The sequence below is a fragment of the Apostichopus japonicus genome, chromosome 17, assembly GCF_037975245.1.
Source record: "Apostichopus japonicus isolate 1M-3 chromosome 17, ASM3797524v1, whole genome shotgun sequence".
Taxonomy (NCBI): domain Eukaryota; kingdom Metazoa; phylum Echinodermata; class Holothuroidea; order Aspidochirotida; family Stichopodidae; genus Apostichopus; species Apostichopus japonicus.
Genome location: NC_092577.1, coordinates 14323194 through 14347238, shown reverse-complemented (window position 1 = coordinate 14347238; position 24045 = coordinate 14323194). Strand labels below are relative to the sequence as shown.

At 38.7% G+C, this 24045-nt stretch overlaps 1 protein-coding gene across 3 annotated transcripts; it reads left to right on the top strand.

Annotated features, from left to right (window-relative positions):
- The first annotated feature begins 1081 nt into the window (after window positions 1-1081).
- Window positions 1082-23990, top strand: LOC139984364 (solute carrier organic anion transporter family member 4A1-like). 3 transcript variants are annotated; one of them, XR_011799061.1, is made up of 11 exons: window positions 1082-2034; window positions 5604-5812; window positions 9901-10615; window positions 11424-11687; window positions 13126-13317; window positions 13765-13889; window positions 14988-15148; window positions 15829-16183; window positions 18068-18094; window positions 20830-20982; window positions 21942-23990. XR_011799061.1 is itself a non-coding variant. In XM_071998252.1 (8 exons), exons 2-8 carry the CDS (start codon window positions 5612-5614, stop codon window positions 16172-16174), a joined length of 2016 nt encoding a protein of 671 aa, XP_071854353.1. In that variant the 5' UTR covers window positions 1089-2034; window positions 5604-5611; the 3' UTR covers window positions 16175-17986. The 3 variants fall into 3 exon arrangements, 1 of the variants encoding a protein (XP_071854353.1); XR_011799060.1 differs by having other exon boundaries at window positions 1088-2034; window positions 13126-13324; window positions 13760-13889; XM_071998252.1 differs by lacking the exons at window positions 18068-18094; window positions 20830-20982; window positions 21942-23990 and having other exon boundaries at window positions 1089-2034; window positions 13126-13324; window positions 13760-13889; window positions 15829-17986.
- Window positions 23991-24045: the final 55 nt, after the last annotated feature.

Genomic DNA, 24045 nt, shown 5'->3' with positions numbered 1-24045 from the left:
CAACGGAATTTTAGACATCAACATGAGTTTGAGCAACAGCGTGGTAAAACAGCAGCAACAACTTTAGTTTAGACAACAACAAACTTAGTTTAGACAACGAAATATGGTTGCCCTTTTCGCGTTCCATTGACAATGTGTTAATTTCATATATATGATACGGATGAACTTTTTCTTCTTTAAAATAACGGCGAAAGATGAGACTTGTATACCCCATACTTCAGCAAAATATGTAAAAGATGGTAGGTTAAATTGCACAGTATAAAATAGTGCATCACTTTTGAAAACCTGGCTCGCACGTGTTATGATGTAAAATTGCGATACTTTTAGAAAGTTTGTTTGATAATATCTTCATGTGATTTTTTTTTCCAGTTCCGTTTATGATCAATAACTACACCCAGAAACTGCGTCCCATAAACTCTGACTATATTAACGTCATTTATTGTACGGCTTCCAGGTCAGCATTCAAACGGCGATTGGAGCCAGTTTGTGACAATTTCCAAATGCTATATACCCCTCGAAACTGTTTACCAATATCATACTCTCAAAGCACTGGTATTGACAGTACAAACAGTTCCTGACCTTGATCTGGTAGAAACATGATATTCATACTGCTCGTACTAACAATACCAGTGCTCTGAAGCGGGACATAACACTACAGTATAGAAAAACATTGCCCCAATTGGGTTGAATGTAGGGTGCAACTTTGTTTTGATAACTTGCATACCATTTATCGATTGATACCTGATAATAGCTTGTGTTCCATATCCATACGTCCTCGGACCAGGGAGTTGTTCAATAACAACTCCCTGCTTGGACTCTGCCATTGTACGACACAGTTAGCACAGATACATCGACCCACAGCTGGAAACTATATTGCCTATAGCCAAGTTAAAGAAATAACCGTATATCTCTGTGGTTACAAAACGCACACTATTATTGTCGCTAACGTTTATTAGGTCATATTATTTTTATGATCATATTGCTTAGAAATCATTTATGAATACCCCGAGGGTGATGATGAATTCTATATACGGAAAGATGTTATTATCAATTGTGTAACCTCCCCAAAAGGATTGTAACTTCACGTAGCCATCGTATCAATTTGACGCTCCTGTAATTCTACCTGATTCGACGAGGTCAAATCCAAACTACCGTGGTTATGTTGACAATTGATAACGTCAGTGTACGAAGAGTAAATACAAACTACAGGCTTTAGATTATATCGCGACACCACTTAACGGGATAGCACGGTAAACACTCACTAATAACATGACTATAGGTTATCTTAATTTTTCGCACAGTAAGGTGTTGTATGTATCCATATGCTCATACAGTACATCAAAACACACTTGACTGTACATGTCTTTAATAACTAGCTATATACCCTATAGCCTATTGTATGGCCTTGATTTTGGACGTTAACTGCATGGCTTCGGTCGAATCAGACAAACGTGAAGTTATCCTTCCACGTTTCCTTTACAATCCGCGGAAATTATTTGGTAACAAATAGTCAATCTACAGGGATGTTCGTAATATGTTTCTTATATTTGGAATTGTTTGGAAGCACGAGGTTATTTTTTTTTTAATATATTTTTTTTTAGGATCAGTTCCACTCATTTCCTTCCTGTGAAAATCTTCCAGTCGATAACTTTAGAAGGTGATTTTCATCGACCCTGTTGTCCTCGACCGGACTAGAAAGCATATTTAAAGGTGATCAATTCTAATAAGCCCCAGAAAGTAAAATTACAGTGACTAAAGTGTCGACATCCAAGCAGAGTTTTGTTCTTCTCTGGATCCGAAAATGCGTTTGTTATGCAACTCACGACATGTTAAATAGACTATAGTTACCTGACAGGTGTGTATACAAAGCCTATACAAAGTTTGTCGTTTGACGTTCGTCGTTCTTCGTGAGTGCTAACGGTGACGTTAATACACACAGAGCATTCCGATTGAGAGACAATTCTGGAATAAGAATTTGAAGAATCTACTACTCAGTCGTATAAAATCTTAGGAAGGATAAAGCGGCAACCCATCGTAAGTTGAAAATCAGTTATTTTTCGTTTCTTTTGGTATTATTACGAGCACAGACTTAATAAGAATATCTAAGGCAAACTAAGATAAAGGCATAGACTTTAAAATTAAGTAAAAACTTGGTGCAAATTGGGGCATATACCAGATATGCATGTCACACTCGTCATACGAAGCTAGTTTGGTCGCATGCCTATTACGTCAAGTTAGGATTGTCAAAGTGATGAGAGGGTGGAAAATTCAAGGCTATTTCTTATTAGCACAACATTTTGTTTTAACTCTAATTATATACCTAATCTAACATGAAAGTCTGATTCAACGACCACGTGGGTATTTATAATTTTACCCTCCTTCCCACCCCAAACCCCCCCATATATATATATATATATATATATATATATATATATATATATATATATCCGTGAAATCACGTGATGTTCACCATCAGTAGACCCATCTCCGCGTGCCAACACTGATGCAAGTAAGGGCATGGGCTGGAGAAAATGTGTTCATTTGAAATGGGGGAAGGTATCAAACTAGGTAGCAGACTTGTAGTACGAGTACAACAGCATGAGTACTAGTAAAATAGCATTTATAGGAGTACAATAGCATTAAAACGAGTGCAACATCATGAGTACTAGTAAAATAGCATTTATAGGAGTACAATAGCATTAAAACGAGTACAACAGCATGAGTAAGATTACAACACATTGAGTACCATTACAACATCATGAGTACTAGTAAAATAGCATTTGTTGGAGTACAATAGCATGATACGAGTACAACATCATGAGTACTAGTAAAATAGCATGTGTATAGGAACACAATAGCATTAATACGAGTACAACATCATGAGTACTAGTAAAATAGCATGTGTAGGAGTACAATAGCATTAATACGAGTACAACATCATGATTACTAGTAAAATAGCATGTGTATAGGAATACAATAGCATTAATACGAGTACAACATCATGAGTACTAGTAAAATAGCATTTATAGGAGTACAATAGCATAAATACGAGTACAACATCATGAGTACTAGTAATATAGCATGTGTAGGAGTACAATAGCATTAATAAGAGTACAACATCTTGAGTACTAGTAAAATAGCATGTGTAGGGGTACAATAACATTAATACGAGCACAACATTTTTGAGTACTAGTAAAATAGCGTGTGTAGGTGTAGCATTAATACGAGTACAACATCATGATTACTAGTAAAAAAGCGTGTGTAGGAGTACAATAGCATTAATACGAGTACAACATCATGAGTACTAGTAAAATAGCATTTGTAGGAGTACAATAGCATTAATAGGAGTACAACATCATGAGTACTAGTAAAATAGCATTTGTAGGAGTACAATAGCATTAATAGGAGTACAACATCATGAGTACTAGTAAAATAGCATTTGTCGGGGTACAATAGCATTAACACGAGTACATCATCATGAGTACTAAAAAAATAGCATGTGTAGGAGTACAATAGCATTAATACGAGTACAACATCATGAGTACTAGTAAAATAGCGTGTGTAGGAGTACAATAGCATTAATAAGAGTACAACATCATGAGTACTAGTAAAATAGCATGTGTAGGAGTACAATAGCATTACTACGAGTACAACATCATGAGTACTAGTACAATAGCGTGTGTAGGAGTACAAAAGCATTAATACGAGTACAACATCTTGAGTACAAGTAAAATAGCAGGAGTACAATAGCATTAATACGAGTACAACATCATGAGTACTAGTAAAATAGCATGTGTAGGAGTACAATAGCATTAATACGAGTACAACATCATGAGTAAGATTACAGCGCATTGAGTACGAGTACAACTACTAGTTTGTTAGTTAGCTGTGTCAGTCAGAATTTTAGTGATGTTGCTTACATACGACCGTTTCCAACTTTAATAAAGAATTTGAAGCCAGGTCAAATTTGTGCCTAAATAGTGCAAATCTCATCTCAGTTGTGATTCGACTGGTGTGAACACAAACACCCCGGCTATCCAATATCTGTGTGTGTTTGTGTGGGCGGGCGGCTGTGCGTATATGTGACATTGTGCTTGTTCGTTCATGTGACAACTCTCAAATATACGTCCTGTGGGATTGACTCGGACTATAGTACACATGAACGCTAATCTTAAAGGGGTCAAAATATCCAACAATTAACTTAAGCTTACATGACAGATTACTTTCTGGTGAACAGCCCCACCCCCCCACCCACCCCACCCCCAAGCAGCTTAGAAAATTCTTGCTCCCTTGGGAGATATAATCTAGTTTAAATACCATGTCCGGGAGCAGCATGTTACTTTGGAAATATGTGATATCAAAGTGCCACAGGGATCGGAAATATATTTTCTGTTTTTGTTTTTCTTCTCAAATTTTTCAAAGGATACTGTTAATAACGTTGACCCTGAAACCAATGACATCGTTAAATAATAATGTGACTGCATTTTGTTTAGCATTTTGCGAAACCCAAGTTAATTTCAGAAAATAGTCATTGTAACCAATAAAAAAAAAAAAAAATCATCAATAATTGTAGTGCATGTGCATGGTTCGATGGTATCACATGATAAATGTATGAATCAAGGCTTTCATCGTCGTCTGTGAACATACCCTACCTCTGTAATATTTCCCGAATGGATTAACATCTTTCTTAGCTGTTTGGGAAAGTGTGCATGGCAGTTATAAACAGAACAGTTGTAAATGACAAGTCATTTTTTTTCATTTTCATGAAAACGTGATCATGTAACAATCGGTTTTATGCTACAGATCCAAGTTTGTTAGCGAAGCAAAAGAACGTTGGGAGAAGAGGGTGGGAGTGTGTGTATGTTTGTGTGTGGGGTGGAGGGGATGGTGGGGGAGGGGGTGTAGGTGCAGATGGGCGCCTGAAGGATAGAGGCCAGGGTTAGTTGCCTTCTTGACGCATTTTTTTAGCTGTACTGGTATCTAGGATCGCGGTTCTATAGCATCGCAGTTTCTTATGAAATAATGATATGTTATTTAAGAAAATAGTTCTAATAAGTACTAATTTCGTTAAATTTGATATACTATCTAACCGATGAAAAGCTATATCCTTAATGATATGATATCCAGCGAGTAGTGCATAATTCTGAACAATGGTGCAATAGGTGTTCGGCTAAAAAGGGGAGAAAAGGTTGACACATTTAAATCGGAAACTGTAGCCTACGTGTGATTAGTAAAACATCAACCTGATTCCTGATACCAGACTAATTTGCAGGATGTTAACTCGGTTCACTGGGCCAACACTTAGGCTACTTATATACACACCATTAACTAAGTAGACTAAATCACACTCTCTGCCAAGCACGTTGTCATGGCACTGTAATATTATATTGTATCTGAAGTTGTGGAAATAAAGTAGTACAATTATAGTAAAATCTCATAAACTAAAGCAGATTAGGGAACGTTTGGAATCCGAGGGTCTTATGCCTTACCTGCATTCATTCAGTGTATATGGTACTCAAACTGAGAAACTTGACGTATCCTCCCTGAGAGACAATTTTCTTTCAATCGCTGTATTTTACCTTTTTCTTTTCTTTCTGCTTCAGATAGAGAGATGACGACGCCAGTTCGTTACACTGTCGTCCCGTCTACGAGTGACGACGACCAAAATGACGATAAGGGAACGACGTTTGATGCAGCTGTGACGTCACAAGTTGATGTAACAGAGACGCCCGTTCGTACAGATCAGAAATGTGGGTTTTTCCACAAACCAGCTTGGTTGTTACTAGCCATGTGTCATGCCTCCTTTGTACAGGTAAGAGTGCTTACATGCGTACAAGCAAACCCAACTGTATTCTAGATTTCCTCCCTAGTGTGATAATGGTGTCTGTATGAAACAGATGCACCACAAAACGCTAAAAATATTATCTTCAGCAGTTAGCGTAGTTTCCGGGTGCTGACATTTTATCAATAGATGACGTCATAAGGCCTCTAATCTTCTTAGTTCCCATCTATTAGTATAGATCAGGGTTGTCCAACCTACGGCCCGCGGGCAACAACCCGGCCCGCCGCAGGGTTGCGTCCGGCCCGCCAGAGATGCTCTACGGTGCGAAATTTTAGTGAGCAGATTTATTGATAACAATTTGAAGCTATATAATCAATCTTTCGAACCTTCTGGGTCCAAAGGGGGGGGGGGGGGGAGCGGCTGGACTTTATTCATCTGTTTTATCAGGAAGGAAAATAAATCAGTGCGCTCCGCGCGCAGTGCTCACATTTTGTTGCCTTGGGCTTCGGGCGAAAAATCGAGCGTAGGGTTCATTCAGCCCCTTCCTTCATCATAATCATTCCATGTGGCCCTCCTCTGCAAAAGGTTGGACAACCCTGGTATAGATTGTCGAAAGTGAAAGGAGTCTAGATGCAATGATAATTCGTGGTAAGTGATGTATGTATTTGTGCGTGTGCGCGCGCGTATAGAACGCCATGTTAAAATTTATTCAGTAATTAGAGAATCTTCAATTAATTTCAGATATCTCGAATTAAATTAAAGATATCTCTAATTATTGAAGATATCTTCAATTCAATTTGAGATATCCGAAATTGCATTTTCGATATCTTGAATTTTATTTAAGATATCTCAAATTGATTTTAAGATATCAAGAAATACATAATTAAAGATATCTCAAATTGAATTCAAGATATCCAAAATTGAACGCCATTTTAACATTTATTCAATATTTACAGATATCTCTAATTCCTTTCCAGATATCTCTAATCCATTTTCAGATATCTCTAATTCATTTCTGTAATTATTGAATAAATGTTAAAATGGCGTTCCATATACGCGCGCGGATATGTCACACCATTCATATATTGTATAAACTTCAAACTTGGCGTTGTAGATTTAAGTATAGTAACTTGTATAAGTTCGTTTATTGGGAAAGGTCAAGGTCACATGAGGTCAATGGTAGGCAAACTCTGAAACCTTGTAAACAACCAACTCAAAAAGTACAGCTCTAATGACTCTCATATCGGTATGTAGATACCCCTTAATAAGTTCTTAGCTGGTATCGTTCGACGTTGGTGAAGAGCAAATGGTAATTAGACGTCACCAATGACCAAGACATAAAAAACAGGCTTACTCAACATATGGCTTCCATTAGTATTATAATATGAACGTATAGTTACCGTATAGTGAGTAAGAGCCATTTAGTAGTTTGGTAGTAGAGGTAAAAACCGATTTCCGGCAATGGTTAGCTTTCTAAACAGGTTAACTCAATGATCTCAATTTTACTGAGCTTATTGTAGCAAAAATATGATTGCTTAACCATACATTTTCCTGTTACATTAAATGGATTGCTTACTTTTACCAACAGATTGGTCACTACTTCCTTCCAGTTAGAATAAACTTTGTTCATACGTAATGTACATAGCAAAATTATTTGGGATATTATAAACAAATGGTGCTCTTTGCAAACAATATTGATTAAAGAATATTGTCTCAGTCTGTCACATCATATTACAAAGTTGTCATAACTAAAAACTAAAGAACTGCATGTCAGATTTTGGTAGGCTAGACTGTGTTGAATCTGTTAACTGAATTACAATCCCTCTATACAACCTTCCGGCTACGCGGAGAGCTTGTCGAGTATGGAACGCGATTAGGGAAAACTTATTTCGTTGTCTAAACTAAGTATGTTGTTGTCTAAACTAAAGTTGTTGCTGCTGTTTTACCACGTTGTTGCTCGAACTCACGTTGATGTCTAATCCTTCCGTTGTCTAAACTTACGTTAAACTTGCCCTTTTCGCGTTTCGCGTTTTGCGCTTTGCTTACTCACTCTACAAATAAACAAGAAAGGGGGGGGGGGTGGAACAGCCAATTGGTAAGAGCATAAAGCTGGAACAGCTCCCCGGGTGGAAAATACGAATAGACGTGTTACTGTAAGTTCTCACAGGGAACAGAAGTTGCATAAAGAGACGTTGCAAAGTCTATCCCTATAGCCGAACAGACAAGGTGTTTTGTTAACTTCGGTTGTGACAGCTATGTTTCCAACATTTCGACGTTTACAATGAGCCAATTAGCTTTTAGATTATCGTTTAGAATCTACATAACAAACAATGGACTGATAACAAATACGATAACTTTGTTTGAGAAGAAAACCGTTTAGGGGTTTGCTTGTTCTATAGTGACAATAATAAACATAGTTATATAGAACAATTGACTAAGGTTCAGGGACCACAGTGGGAATAAGTCTGCTGGACAGACTCTTCTGTGTTATCCCTACACCATGTGTCTTGTATTGTCTATTGTATTTTGGTGCGAAATAAATCAAATAAAGGCTGTACATTATTAGCTTATCGCGATGGCTTTGTTATATGACCTTGTTGCAGTTTGTATAAGGTTTACCATGTGTACATACTTCCATTTGTATACATAGTGGAAACTTGCAGGACGTCAACACTGTGATAGATCCTGTATGGAATAATTAAGATGCTTTTAGGTGCTTGGGTACGTCGTTATGAAAGGTTAAATATGTCACATACTACTACGACTACTCCTGCTACTACTACTACCGCCACTACTACAACTACTACTACTACTATTACCACTACTACCACTATTACCGCTACTACCACTACTACCACTATTACCGCTACTACCGCTACTACCACTATTACGGCTATTACCACTACTACCACTACGGCCACTACTGCCACTACTGCCACTACTGCCACTACTGCCACTACTGCCACAAATGCCACTACTGCCACTACTGCCACTGCTGCCACTACTGCCACTACTGCCACTACTGCTACTACTAATGCTTCTACTACTGCTTCTACTACTACTACTGCTACTACTACTGCTACTGCTACTACTACTGCTACTACTACTACTATACTATTACTACCACTACCACCACTACTACTACTACTACTACTACTACTATCACTACTACCACTATTACGGCTATTACCACTACTACCACTACTACCACTACTGCCACTACTGCCACTACTGCTACTACTACTGCTTCTACAACTACTTCTACTACTACTACTGCTACTACTACTGCTACTGCTACTGCTACTACTACTGCTACTACTACTATACTATTACTACCACTACCACCACTACTACTACTACTACTGCTACTACTACTACTAGGGCCTACTACTACTACTTCTACTACAACTACTACTATTACTACAACTGCTACTGCTACTACTGCTACTACTACTATTACTACTACTACTACTGCTTCTACTGCTGATACTACTACTACTACTGCTTCTACTACTACTACTACTACTACTACTTCTACTGCTACTACTGCTACTACTGCTACTTCTGCTACCACTACTAATACCACTACTAATACTGCTACTAGTACTACTACTAGTACTGCTACTACTACTACTACTACTAATAATAATAAAAATAATAATAATACTACAATTACTACTACTACTAATATTAATACTACTACTACTGCTACTACTACTACTAGTCCTGCTACTACTACTATTACTACTACTGCTGCTACTACTACTACTACTACCGCTGATACTACTACTACTTCTAATAATAATAATGATGACGACGACGATGACGTTTGGATGTGCAATGTATCTAAGTAAATAAGGTAAATAAGGTAAATAGCAAGTACGCGACAAAAAAAAAATAAGGCTAATTGTTACCTCCCTGTTTGTAACAAATACTTTCATATTTGCTACGTAATTCAAATCATGTATGCTTAGTAAGTTTAATTTAACTTGTTCCATAATTCGCCATCCCCTCTCTGGAGGAGGGGGGGCGGGTTGGGTGGGTATTATTCATTTTAATATGAACGGATTGGCATAGTTCCACTATATTTATGGATGATCTTTTCTCATTTCTTAAAGGGTGTAGTCACTGATGGGTTTGTCAACACCAGCGTGACGTCTATCGAGCGCCGATTTGAACTTAGCAGTACACAATCCGGCATTATAGTCAGCCTATATTTCTTTTCGGGAGTCTTCGTGAATCTTTTCGTTGCTTACTTCGGTGGGCGTGGCCACAAGGCAAGATGGGTCGCCGGAGGCATGGTACTCTACGCGATTGGTTCTGCACTGTTCTCTCTGCCACATTTCGCGTCGGGTTATTACCAGTACGTCGAAACCGATGGCTATTCACATTTATGCAAATCAGACGAATTGGCTATTAGGACGTATTCTGATTCAGGTAATGCTACCACCGACCAGGGTAATCTACCTGACAGAGACCAAGACGAACCAGGCTACTTGTATTTCTTCGTGATAGCTCAAGTATTGTTTGGTATAGGTTCAGCACCTCTCTACACTCTGGGAATTGCCTATCTCGACGAAAACGTCGGCGTCCATCGGTCAAGTTTATATCTCGGAATATTTTACGCAGTAGCAACACTGGGACCAGCCGTAGGTTACATCGCAGGCGGTTTCCTATTAAATGTGTACACGGATGTTCGGGTGGCCTCGGAGGTCACGATAACACCTGAAGATCCAGCCTGGGTCGGTGCTTGGTGGTTCGGAATGGTAATAGCTTCACCACTGGCTCTACTGACCGCGGCCTTTCTGTCGATTTTTCCGAAGGAACTGCCTGGTAAGAGAAGATACGTGGTGATACTATTTTTACCTGGGGAGAAATGAAAGCAGAGTGGGAGGGGGGGGGGTGGTCAGAAATGGGCGGAGAGGGAGAAGGGTGGAAGGGTGGAGGAGGAGAAATGGGGGTTGACTAAAATGGAAGTGGAAGGGAGGAACGGGGAACAGTAGACATGGGGTTTCCTTAAGATTTTCCGTTATTATATGTTGTTGTGTGAAAGCAAGCTGCCGTTGTTCAATCGCTCCATGTACCTGCAAAATCAATTCCTTCAAAATCAATATTACATTTGTACAGCAGTAATATAGTTCGATAAATACAACAATATAGTATCCTTGCTTTGCTCGAATTGTATGTATGTATATTAGATCCTCCTGCAAGCAGGAACTCGCGAAGAAGCCTCATTGGCTTATCAAAGCCGCAAGCTGTCCGAAGTCCGTCTCTTACATTCATATTTAACGTCCATGATTATGAATTGTTAATTGTCAACAACTCTGTAACTGGACGACATACATTAATCTTAGAGTGACTCGAACCGGGGACCTTATGATTGAAAGGCACCGGCGTTAACTACTGAGCTAACACTCCGTAAATTGACAAATGCAACTGCATTCCCCTTCCCCACCACCCTAAAACTAGAAAACACATACAACAGTTTCATATGCATGGTTCTTCTCCTTCTCCTTCTCCTTCTCCTTCTCCTTCTCCTTCTCCTTCTCCTTCTCCTTCTCCTTCTCCTTCTCCTTCTCCTTCTCCTTCTCCTTCTCCTTCTCCTTCTCCTTCATCAATTAATCTCATTTGACTTTCAAAGGTGCGGCGGAAAGACGTCTACAGAAAAGACCTGAGGTTCACGAGAAAAGTGGACATGACGTCATATCAACACGTGCTGACTTTGGAAAGAAACCAAAGGATTTTCTTACAGCTCTGAAATTTCTGCTCAGAAACCCGACACTTATGTCTCTCAATGCGGTTTCAGTCTGTAGTGCTATGGTAACGATGGGCTATGCTGCATATCTACCAAAGTTGGTCGAGACTCATTTTGGACAAACCGCCTCCTTTTCGGCAACCATCGTAGGTAAGATAGGAGGCTAGGATACACGGGTGTGGGGGTAATATACACCTCCCTAAGATCAGAGGGGTGTGGGGTATATACAAATAATAATATAAGTGTTTTACTACACTATGCAATGGTCTATTTGTGATAGGTCGCTGAGTGCACCGTTTCAGGTCTAAGATATCATTTTGGTGTAGGGATGGGGATGGTGATTGGGAGGATGAAACATGCTTCAAAACCTCTCAAATTGGAGAGTAGGTTTCATGCAACTATACCCTAGAACAATACCCTCCCCCCCCCCCCTTATACAATACTGGATCAGCCACTGGACAGGTCCATTTCAACATGCATTCTGTTGTCAATGTCAACATTCACATGCCGTCCCCCATTCATTCCTACACCTATCTAAATCGACATATATATTAATTTGAATAGGCTTTGTTAGTCCGAGTCACTTCGAGTCCCTGGTAATGTAGGTCCGAGTCACTTTGAGTCCCTGATTATGTAGGTCCGATTCACTTCGAGTCCCTGGTTATGTAGGTACGAGTAACTTCGAGTCCCTGGTTATGTGGGTTCGATTCACTTCGAGTCCCTGATTATGTAGGTCCGATTCACCTCGAGTACCTGATTATGTGTAGGTCCGAGATCACTGCCGATTCCCTGATTATGTAGGTCCTGGTCACGCCCGAGTCCCTGATTATGTAGGTCCGAGTCACTCCCGAGTCCCTGATTATGATTGTCCTAGTCACCTCGAGTCCCTGATTATGTAGCTCCGAGTCACTTCGAGTCCCTGATTATGTGTAGGTCCGAGTCATTCCGTGTTCCTGATTATGTGTAGGTCCGAGTCATTCCGAGTCCCTGATTATGTGTAGGTCCGACTCACTTCGAATCGCAGTGAGCAATGTGGGTCGAGTCATATCGAGCGTCTAAAATGCAACTGTAAGGATTATTCAGGACCTCATTGTGAATATTCTAATATATCTTTTCCACTGCATGAGTCACAGTGCTGTTAGTAATTCTTAGTGATTAATTCTAACAACTGTTTTATCAAATTGTACTCGTGACCTCGAACCTGTGACAGTTTGAATTATTCTGTGTTACTGATGCATAGCCATACAATACCTCATTAAATCGGACAATCAAAGCAGCTGGAAATTGGCTGAAGTAAGGAAGGCCGAATGCATATAATTATTATATGTGAAACACGTGTACGTATTTCGATGACAAACAGGTGTCACCTTTATACCGCCCTCATTTGGACATTACAATCTTGTACTCGAACCTTTTGTATACAAAGACACCCAAAAATCGGGACTCGGGTCTGACTCAAGACTAGTCACTGACTTAGATCACTGCATTACGTCATAAACTCACGGGTATAACTTGCGTTATATGTAAGAGGCCATAAAATAACTGCGACAATTTGACCTGTCATTTTACGTAAATTTTTCTTCAACAGGAGCTTCGGTAGTTGCTGGGGGAAGTGGCGGCAGTGTTATTGGTGGATGGCTCGTCAAGAGATACCAATGGAATATCCGCAGTAAGCTATTATTCTGTATATCTTCAACAGTTGTGTCCGCATTACTACTGAATACATTCCTGTTACGATGTGAAGGCAGTCAAATGGCGGGGATATTAGACCCTGTGAAAGGTAAACTGTAAGTGCGCCACCTTTTATCAGTTTGTAGAGTTGGGGGTATGGAGATTGAAGGAGGGTCCGTTGGTGTCGTACCAAGATAAGAGTAGCATACATCCGCCTGGGAAGTTCATCTTTTCGTCTCTAAGTCTCTTAATGGACTACCTGAAGTTGATTTGTTTTTGCATGTTTTCAGTTATAATAATTATTTGGGTGTTTGGCGGATGTTGATATAAAATACCAATATTGAAAACAATTCGAATGCAAGGGGGTACTTAAAGGCATTTTAGAAATATTGAACTTGGTGCACCATGGGTTGAGACGTACTATGCTAAAATATTTAGAGGTGGAGTGGGGTGGGATGGGTTGTATTGGTACGTTTGCTATATATTTGAGGTTCGATAGCCTTAATGTGAAAACTGAGGTTTTGTCCTTTTCTAAATTTTTGTCTCCTCAGAACAGAAGCAGGATGTTTTGACGATTGCTCCTGTACGACTCTGCTTCATAACCCGGTCTGTGCACGTGACCAGCAAATAGAATATTTCAGTCCATGTCACGCTGGTTGTAAATATGAATTTGAAAACAACGTAAGGACAGTTTATAGAACACTTCGAGACTTTAAAGGATGTTTTCTAGGTTGAGTTGCTAGGAGATAAAAGCCATCATTAATATTACGTGTAATGTTTACCGCTCTGAAATGCGATAACTCTGTTCATAGCTTCCTTACTGAACTATTTGACCATACTAAGCGAGCGGATCTCAGGAGACTGGCCGTCAGGCCAAATCCATCACCGAAACTAAAAATTACAGTCACGCCATCGAAAGGGGGATCTACGGAAGCGCTGAAGGGCCAAACTTCTTTAATTTTTTTCATTCCACACTAAAGAAATGTTAAATTCACTCTTTTTAAACGATAAATTCATACTGAATGAAGTGTGAATTAACGATATGTGATAGAAGTAGTTTTGCATTGTTTTCTGTATAAAGTGGAACGTATGTGTTTGGAGGTATTGCTTGTAAAAGTTTTTATATTATATCAACATGAAACGATGTATGGATACAAAGAATCTACCTATTCCCTACACATTTATAGCAGATTTGAAATAGGTCCTTACTCGTACCCACATTCTGGTACACACTCTCTGTATACTCGAAAACCCACTGATGGATTAATACTCGTATTAGGGGCATTTTGGAATCTAGATATAGACTCTAGTACAACATTAAGTACTCTTATCCGAGCTAGGAACCTTGTACTCCGTACTGGTACTCATACCGTGGGGAATTCTACTTTTACTCATCTGTTGTACTCGAAGTACCAGTCTGGTTGGTACTCATATCAAGGGGAATTCTACTGGTACACAGATATTGTACTCAGAGTACCAGTCCGATTAGTACCAGGCATCAGCTTTTTCCGCGAATTCGCGGAATATCCGTGATTTCTTTTCTACATCGGGGACAAAAACTATTATCCTAACACACTGTAGCATATGCAAACTGGAGCCTATACCGCAATTTTTTTTCAAAATTCCGTTATTTTTTTTTTACCCCAGGCTCATCCCTGTTAGTACTCATACCAAGGGTAATTCTACTTGTACTCAATTTTTTTTGTACTCGTACTGCAAGCTCTCATGTAAAATACTATTTGGTTTTCTTCAAAATGGATTATTGTTTCTTCTCAACAGACCTACGGAGGATGTTCCTGCATCTCAGGTGACGATGTGATTCTCAAGGGCAACTGCCAGCCGGAGACGTGTCCTCAATTAATCGTCTTCATCATAGGCCTGTTTCTCGTCGTATTTGTGGGATTTTTGCCAGCTATATCTTCATTACAAGTTACTATCAGGTAACAATCGAACCAGTTATTATGAGGCCTCCGCTGCCAGAGGGAATGAGTGGGAAAACTTTCTTCACTCCTCCAACCCCCCCCCCCCGTCCCTCCATCCCGTTCCAAGCTGTGTCGAGCTCACTGTATTCAAGGAGTTGGAATCCTACTAACACAATTTAATGTTCATTGGGAAAATCACTTTAAAAATCGTTGGTACAAATACATGACTGATCATTTGGGCTTTCCTTCCTGCCCTCTCCCCTCCACACCATTCCTGCCACACCATCCCAGGCACCATCCCTGTGGTAACTGTGGCATCTATGTGGCACCATCCCCGCCGCAACATCCCCGCCACAACATCTCCGCGACATGCCCGCTACACTATCCCCGACACCATTCTCTGTGGTATTTGCAGCACCATTCCTGCCACAACATCCCTGCCACACCATCCCCGCAAAACCTTCGCCGCTGCCACTGCTGTAGTTACCAACTACTTTTCAAATTTACTTGTCTATAGCTTCAAGTTACAGGGAATGAAACTGTGTGATTAAAAGTCTCAGGATATCACACTTATTACCGTTTTTTATTTGCTTCATCACCCTTAAGTTGCCAAAAGTTTCAGTCTTAGGTGCTTCGTTCAGTAATTCTGCAATATTTTCTATTTATTTACTTGTTTATCTGTTTCTATCTTATTGCAGATGTGTACCTGAAAGCCAACGGTCTTTCTGTTTAGGATTAGCCAATGTATTGGCTAAAGTGTTCGGTTCGTTTCCGTCACCTATTATCTTTGGCGCCATTTTTGATAGCGCATGCGTAGTATGGCAAACTGATGAAAATGGTAATGAACACGGTTCTTGTTGGTTATATGACGTCAGCAAGTTATCACGCAGGATATTCATGTTCAGCGAGTGTATGGTTATAATGGCAATTGGTTTCTATGCCATGGCACTCTACCTGTACAAACCAATCAAAGCAGACGACACGGCAGACGACAACGATGAAAATCAAGAGAAACTCGCAAACGGCCAGTTACAGACTGTTTAAATGGGTCAGGTGTGTATCCATGGTAACGTCTCACATCACGCAAAGCTTTGATCAAGTATTGTCGATTTGATATTGTATTGTCTCAACAAATGCTTAATCTCGAATCACACAGATGTACGTATTTAAAGGAATTTAACCGATACACTTCCGTCCCCCACCTTGCACACATAGGGCACATCTTAAAGGCATTGAAGACTCGTCCCAAACCGCGTGCGGCCCTCTGAAACAGTTAACTTTCTGTTGCTTGCAAGTGACGTTTTGTTCGTGTCGCTACAAAATGCAGACAATAATGAAACGTGATACCTTGTTATCTTTAGCTGGACATGAGATGTCCATCGCTGTATCGTTTATACACTGTGCTACGCATGGGTATTGACCGCAGCTGTATGTACTGACTGTACACTAGTGTCTAATTACCAAGCTGTGTGTGTATTTTGCGGGATCGATGGTGGTGTCTTACACTTCTGTTACACCTCATTCGAAACTAGGTCAGATTACCGGCATTAGACGTTTCTTTTTGCGCGAGTCTTCACACCCTTTAAAGTGTGTACAATGTCAATTGATTGTAGGAATTATGTCAGTCTGCAAACGTACATCATGGTCATCAGCCAGTTTTTCTACGGTGGCCCATAAAGACCACTTAAAAGCACATCTCATTGTAAATGCTAAAGAATGACAAAGTATTTATCATTGTTATAAATCTCTGGAAAGTTTTTTACTAAATTGATTTCTGTGACTGCAAACGAATATAAGCAACTTTAACGGATACATTTTAAGTTAATTAGGGTAGCGGGAGGGGTGAGGAACTAGGAGAGGGATCCAGTGGGGAATTTTCCTAGTAGCTTAATTAATTTTTAAAATAATTCTCTCCCAGTTTAATATCTTATAGAAGAAAGGAATAATTGGAGAGTCGCTAATAAAAAACAAAACGTGTACATGGACATATCCTTACCATCCGTGAATCGATTACCTTTTTAACAACATCTGCCATTTATCATTACGTTGTTGAGAGAAATGAATTTATTTAATATCAGTGCAGTACAGTGTTGTATCATATCATTATTGTGATACAATGTTGTATACTGTTATATAATGTTCAAGTATGTTGGTTAATGTTGCACACTTCCGTATCATGTTCTATGAATGTTACATATTACTTTATAGAGTAATATAATGTATAGTATTATTAATCGAACGATCCAAAGCAGCCGCTTCTCCGTGAGGTCAACAAGTTTATCAAATCTAAAGACCATTTCTCAAATTATTTCCAGTTTTCTAATCTAACGGTTATTTGTTTTTTTTTAAAGTTATATGACACGTATGCCATTAATCATGGTATAGATAAATGAAAGTAATTAAAAGCCTAAAATCTGAAATAAATGTTAAGAAATACTATATAAATATGTTAAATTGCTGTTGTGCCAAAGAAAAAACACAAAATGTTTTTCACTATATTGTTGGATCGCAATTGTGGTATTGTGATTTTTTATTATAATCAAGACCTTTATCTTTTGATAACAGCATTATTTTCTTTCTTCGTACAAATTATATATATAACTTGTATAGCTTTTTTATGAAACAGTTTTGTAAATAATCAATGATAAAATATAAATTAATGAAATATCAAAAGCTGAAATGAATATAAAAGAGCAGAATCATATTTTCAACTCTCTGGTAGAATAACGAAAGTCAGGACAAACTTTTAAAATTAAAAAAAAAAGTTATATTTAATAATTTCGTGTAACGCAAAACAACAAATTTCTTATTAACTTTTATTTCTCCTTTTTTTCCGATTTTATATGAAAATCAGTTGATAATTTTTGTTTGTTTTCATAATTTTCTATTATAATTGAAACAAAACTTGCCTGTTTTTTGTTATTATTTCCTTTCCAGGTTGTGGAAAACGCTTGATCTTTTGAAGTATGTAATACTTTTTTTGTGATATTCGCAAACTATTGTTATAACAATTCACCTATAAAATATCATAGAGGTATATTAGTCATAGTTAAATTTTCTATTTCAACATAAATTTTAGATGTTTATAGAACATATTTTTGTATGCATTTTTTGTCCAAGTTGAATTCTGGGTCCATCCGGTACCAAATCAGGGTCCTAAGGTACTATTTGCTTATCATGTATTCAGCTTTACAGGCAAAACCCAAAAATAGAGTTGGAGTATCTGACCTTCATGTCTTCAATATTAGACCGGCAGCCCAGTGCACTTTGATCAAACGAACGAGGTACCAATATCTGAGTATTGGAACATTTGTGGAAAAACCCAGTATATCCAAAAGTGGATGTCTGCCGTGGTCGCTCTGCTGCATGTGGCCCCTGGGGCCGGTTAAAGGGGGCCCAAAAATGCATCTGATCAAACGAACGAGGTACCACTTGAAACCAATGTCAACTTAATGCATGAATGCCACATAGTACTGAATGGCCCATGCCAGACAAATTTTCTGCTGCAAAGGGCCCGCCAGACGCCCAAGATGGGCCCCTAAAAAAATGCATCTGATCAAACGAACGAGGTACCACTTGAAACCATTGTCAACTTAATGCATGAATGCCACAGAGTACTGAATGGCCTATGCCAGACAAATTTTCTGCTGCTGAGGGCCCGCCAGACGCCCCCAAATATGGCCCAAAATGCCCATTAGCGTAGCATTGACCCAGATTAAATATGCAAGGTACCACTCAAAACCGGTTTGGAATGTTCGGGTTGATCTTACAGACTATGGAAATCATCATGCCAGACAAATTTTCTGCTACAAAGGGCCCGCCAGACGCCCCAAAAGGGCCCATAAAAATGCACTTGATCAAACGAACGAGGTACCACTTGAAACCAATGTCAACTTAATGCATGAATGCCACAAAGTACTGAATGGCCCATGCCAGACAAATTTTCTGCTGCTAAGGGCCCGCCAGACGCCCCAAATATGGCCCAAATGCCCGTTAGCGTAACATTGAACCAGATTAAATATGCAAGGTACCACTCAAAACCGGTTTGGAACCACACAAAAACAATATTAAATGCAAAGGTACTTTCCACAGAGTAAAGAACTGCCAATGCAAGACAAATTTTCTTCTGAATAGGTCCCACCAGATAGAAATCATTTATGATTTGCCTCTAGACCCAGAATAAAATATTTAACCCATTCCAACCTCTCCACCCCACCCACCTAAGCTCATCTTCAACAACGCAATGATACTTTGCATTGTCGTTCCAAAACTACACAACTGGTCAACAGTCCGCGACATACCCCCCCCCCTCCCCGATGTCAGTTCGGAGCCCGCGATGAGCCTTGAGCCTTAATCGCAATGTTTTCTATACTGTAGTGTCATGCCCCGCTTCAGAGCACTCGTATTGTCAGTACGAGCAGTATGAATATCATGTTTCTATCAGATCAAGGTTAGGAACTGTTTATACTGTCAATACCAGTGCTTCGAGAGCATGATATTGATGTGCAATTTAGACAGGTATTAGCATTAGGAAATTGTCCCAATTCGCTGGCCTTAATAGCAATAACAATGAATATGCATACGTCCATGCAGTTGCGGCACATCCGTACATTATCGACTCACATATATCCACTCCCATATGCACGACTCCCAGATACCCACGTTAAAAGAAGGAAATAATCGAACGTTAAATTATTTCCTGTTTTTGCCAGGAGGGTGATACAAGGAGTGTTCGTCTAATTGTCTTATCCGACATATCTAATGTGATTTGGTTATTCTGCGATTTTTGACTATTTTGGTAGACATTACGACACGACTTTCGTGAAATACACATTTTTAATAATTTACAAATGTCTTTTAGAACAGTTGGTGCATTCATGATATGTTTTTCAATTGCTCTTTCAATATACCGACATTTTTCTATGCTTAGGCTTACTATATACTGAGTCTAACGTTGCATGTTATCGTAAGAGTGTTTGTGAAAACAAATATAACTCTTATAATTATTTTTATTGGGGGGGGGGGAAGTGGGGGAGTATAGTTATAGTGTTTTCTTTAAAGTAACAAATTTATCTGCATGCGATATATATTTCGATAGGCCTTTATTTTAATTAACATGAACATGTTATGTAATGTGACAATGTTTCCCTATACAAATTCCTAGTGGGGCTATATAAAGACAACCTTTCATGTGGCTTTTCAGAAATAAGATCTGATCAACTTTTTCGTTCCTATTATTCGCAACAAGACAAAAGTCATAAAAAGAATGTGTTGTTTGTTTGTCTGATGGAGACAGAAACCTCTGCAAACCAAGTGAATTCAGGACCAGATACAGGAGTTTTAAGAAGGGGGTGGGGGGGAGGGGGAGGGGTTTGCCCGAGGACTCGTTGAAACCAACTGCAGTTTTACACGTGAAATGGATTATTTCGGAGGCATATTACGGCTATCATTGAGGGTTATACACGCACATTTGTGAAAAGAATTATTTGTAATGAATGTGTATGGTTTTAAGAAGGGGGTGGGTGGGTGGTAGGTACACCCCATAGCCCCCTGGATCCGCGCCTATGATTCCCGTATTTTACACGCAACTTGATATACATCTAGGAAATGGTTTGGAGGGCATACTTTGGTTAATAATTCACTGTTTCTCTTTGTTCTATTCTTTAGCTTCTTATTTTCTTTGTCATTTTGCGTAACAGATTTTGAAGTGACGGTGTTTTCTTGCAGAAGAGGTGCATGTAGGGGGAATGCATGACCGATATATGGCAACTAAATACGTTTCGTCCTGCTACTGTATCCCATGAGTTATATACGTTAAACGACAACCCGGACAGTAGCGTTAACATTTCAAGGTAAACGTTTGCTTTCTTACAATGTAATCTTGACATTCTTGTAGTTAAATTCGTAACATTTTAGTTTTCTTATTCATGACACCCTGTCAAAGTACACCGATAATCTGGTACTTCCATCACCATTTGAATTTGAACAAGACTCATTGGTAGGATCGAAACAGGTCTCTGGTAATATTTAAGGTTTCGTAAGTTATGTGTCTAGTATGGTACTGTATATGTGTGTCTGCTAACAGATCGAAACAGGTCTCTGGTTATATTTGAGGTTTCATCAATTATGTGTGTGGTACGGTACTGTGTGTGTTGTCTGCTAACATATCGAAACAGGTCTCTGTTTATAGTTTAGGTTTCATAAATTATGTGTGTTGTACGGTACTGTATGTGTTGTCTGCTAACAGATCGAAACAGGTCTCTGGTTATTTTTGAGGTTTCGTAAGTTATGTGTGTAAAACGGTACTGTATATGTTTGTCTGCTAACAGATCGAAACAGGTCTCTGTTTATAGTTTAGGTTTCATAAATTATGTGTGTAGTACGGTACTGCACATGTTGTCTGCTAACACATCGAAACAGGCCTCTGGTTATATTCGAGGTTTCGTAAGCTATGTGTGTAGTACGGTAATGTACATGCTGTCTGCTAATACATCGAAACAGGTCTCTGGTTAAAGTTTAGGTTTATAAATTATGTGTGTAGTACGGTACTGTATATATATGTTGATACTCGGTGTAACACTTATTCTTGGCAATAAAAATGAATGAAAAGAAAGACGGCAGTGGAAATCGTTCTCCACTCTTCATGGATTGGAAGTGGCATAATTTGTAGAAGAGCCACTACCCGCCCCCCCCCCCCCATCGCCCTCCTTCTCATACCCACCTCCGCGTCTCATATGATCCCACTCAATGATTGTAATGTAAAGATTGTGACGCAGATTATATAATATTTTAATATTTTTCATTTTTACAGGTCAGGGAGATTGTCTCAACTAAGATGCCTTTGTAAAATCGCTTGATTGTTGAGGAGGATAAAGATGGCGTACTAAGATGGGATGCTTTGCCTATAGAGTAAAACAAGCTCACCGTGGAGTTTATTTTTTTTTTATCTAGTTGGGGTACACAAAGGTCGTTCCATCTAAGCTGGCCTTCCAGTGGATAACATAAACTCCTAACTGAGATCATAAGATTGAACAACCGCCCCTGAAAATTTCAGCTAAAAGCCATCTTTCTTTTCAACAAGTGGTCATCTTTGCGTCTGCCAGGCAGATAATATTATCGATAAAGTTTCATTACAATTTCTCAGGGAGATGTGTCACGTCAATGACCTAACCGCTGATGTGAGTGCAATTGCCTTTTCAATTTTGTAATTACTATTATATTTAACTTTACAACCTCCAAACAAGTGGGTTACAGTTAATTTCAAAGGTAATAGCTCTGTAACCATGGATGCGAATTTCTGTTTTAGTAGTTTTAAGTACCATTGTATGGATCGCTACCATACATAGACAATGCCTGTTTGACTGATATTGTAAGTGTATAGTGTTGTAAATAGTTTTGGTTTCATGAAATAGTTGTTGCATTGTCGTATGTATAAGTGTATCGATATAGGCCTACATCTGTGTGTATTGTGTTGTATCGTACACAATGAGAAAAGGGAGCTGATAACACTATACTCATTCACACTATTGTAGTTAGGCTATACAAGGAGAATATTTACTCAGCCAGCCATGATCATAGGCCAAAATGACTCGTACTAATATATTTATACACAAAACATAATGTATGCAGCCAGTGCATTGATGCATCACTATAGGCCCTATGATTGAATATCACCTACGGTATGTGTTAGCCGTAAATATTACCATGTAGTAGCATAACTATATGTTTATAATGATACAAAATGACGTCATGTTAAAGAATAAAAACAAGACAAGAAAAGAAAATCGGTTTGTCGTCAAAGCATTTTTTTTCTTTATGCAAGTGTTATGAAATTAGATGATTCTTGTATTTTGATCATATATATAATATATACATACGCTATCTCTATATGAAATTACATATTGTTAGAATTGACCTGTAAAATCATGTTATAGGCTTATATAACCATAGGCGAAGGGGGCTGGGGGCTGCAGCCCCCCCCAACCCAAAATATTTGTGCAAATTCGGGCAATATGCTGAGTATTTTTCGGGCACCTACTGAAAGAAAATGAATTTGCAACATGTTGAACAATGGTTAAACTTAAATTATTATGATCATTATTATTGTAACGACTTCCCCAATAATGGTAACCAATATGGGAGGGTAATAACACGGAAAATGATTGTATGTTATTGGGATGCGATGTAATAACCGATGCGTGCCCTATTTGATATGCACATTAACATGTTAGACGCGCTCGGAGCGCGCGAAAAATTTGGGTTATATTTTTCGGGCAAGTCGTTACAGCCCCCCTCCCCCCCCCCCCCAATCTTGGTCTCTTACGCCTATGTGTATAACAACGTGAAATTAGAGCATAACGATATTGATGGTAACATTAATGATAATATTATGTTAAAGTACATATATAGTTATAAATACAACGGTAAAAGATACAACATACATACTGAGTAGGAATGATAATACAACTTGCTATATTGTAATAATTGTTACTTTATTAATGTCAACCATTTGTTGTTTTCCTCTATGTTTAAAAATGGCTCGACTTATATTTTGCTCTACGTTTTAATAATCACACAAACCTATATAACACAAATTCGGTAGTTTTGGCTATTTTTTGGTAAAAAGTCATGCTGAAAATTGGTAATTCTGATGGTGCCATTCATGGCAGACAAACAGTTTCTGCTTCAGGACCCCAAAAATATCCCAATTTTTTCTTATTTATATGACCAGGATAATTATTTTAGATATTGATCAAGCTATTGATCAGCGTACGGTATCCTGATCAACACTTCTGTACACAAAGAAATGAATATTGCTTTATGCATTTCTCTGTTACATAACAAAACTTTAATAATAATAGAAATAACGTCTTCATCAACTACAGACAAAATTATTTGTATTTTCTTTGACTTAT

Coding starts and splice junctions, on each gene's coding strand:
- LOC139984364 (XM_071998252.1), top strand. CDS start 5,612: ATGACGACGCCAGTTCGTTACACTGTCGTCCCGTCTACGAGTGACGAC. Junction 13,890..14,987: donor AATATGAATTTGAAAACAAC/GTAAGGACAGTT, acceptor TCTTCTCAACAG/ACCTACGGAGGATGTTCCTG. Junction 15,149..15,828: donor TCATTACAAGTTACTATCAG/GTAACAATCGAA, acceptor ATCTTATTGCAG/ATGTGTACCTGAAAGCCAAC.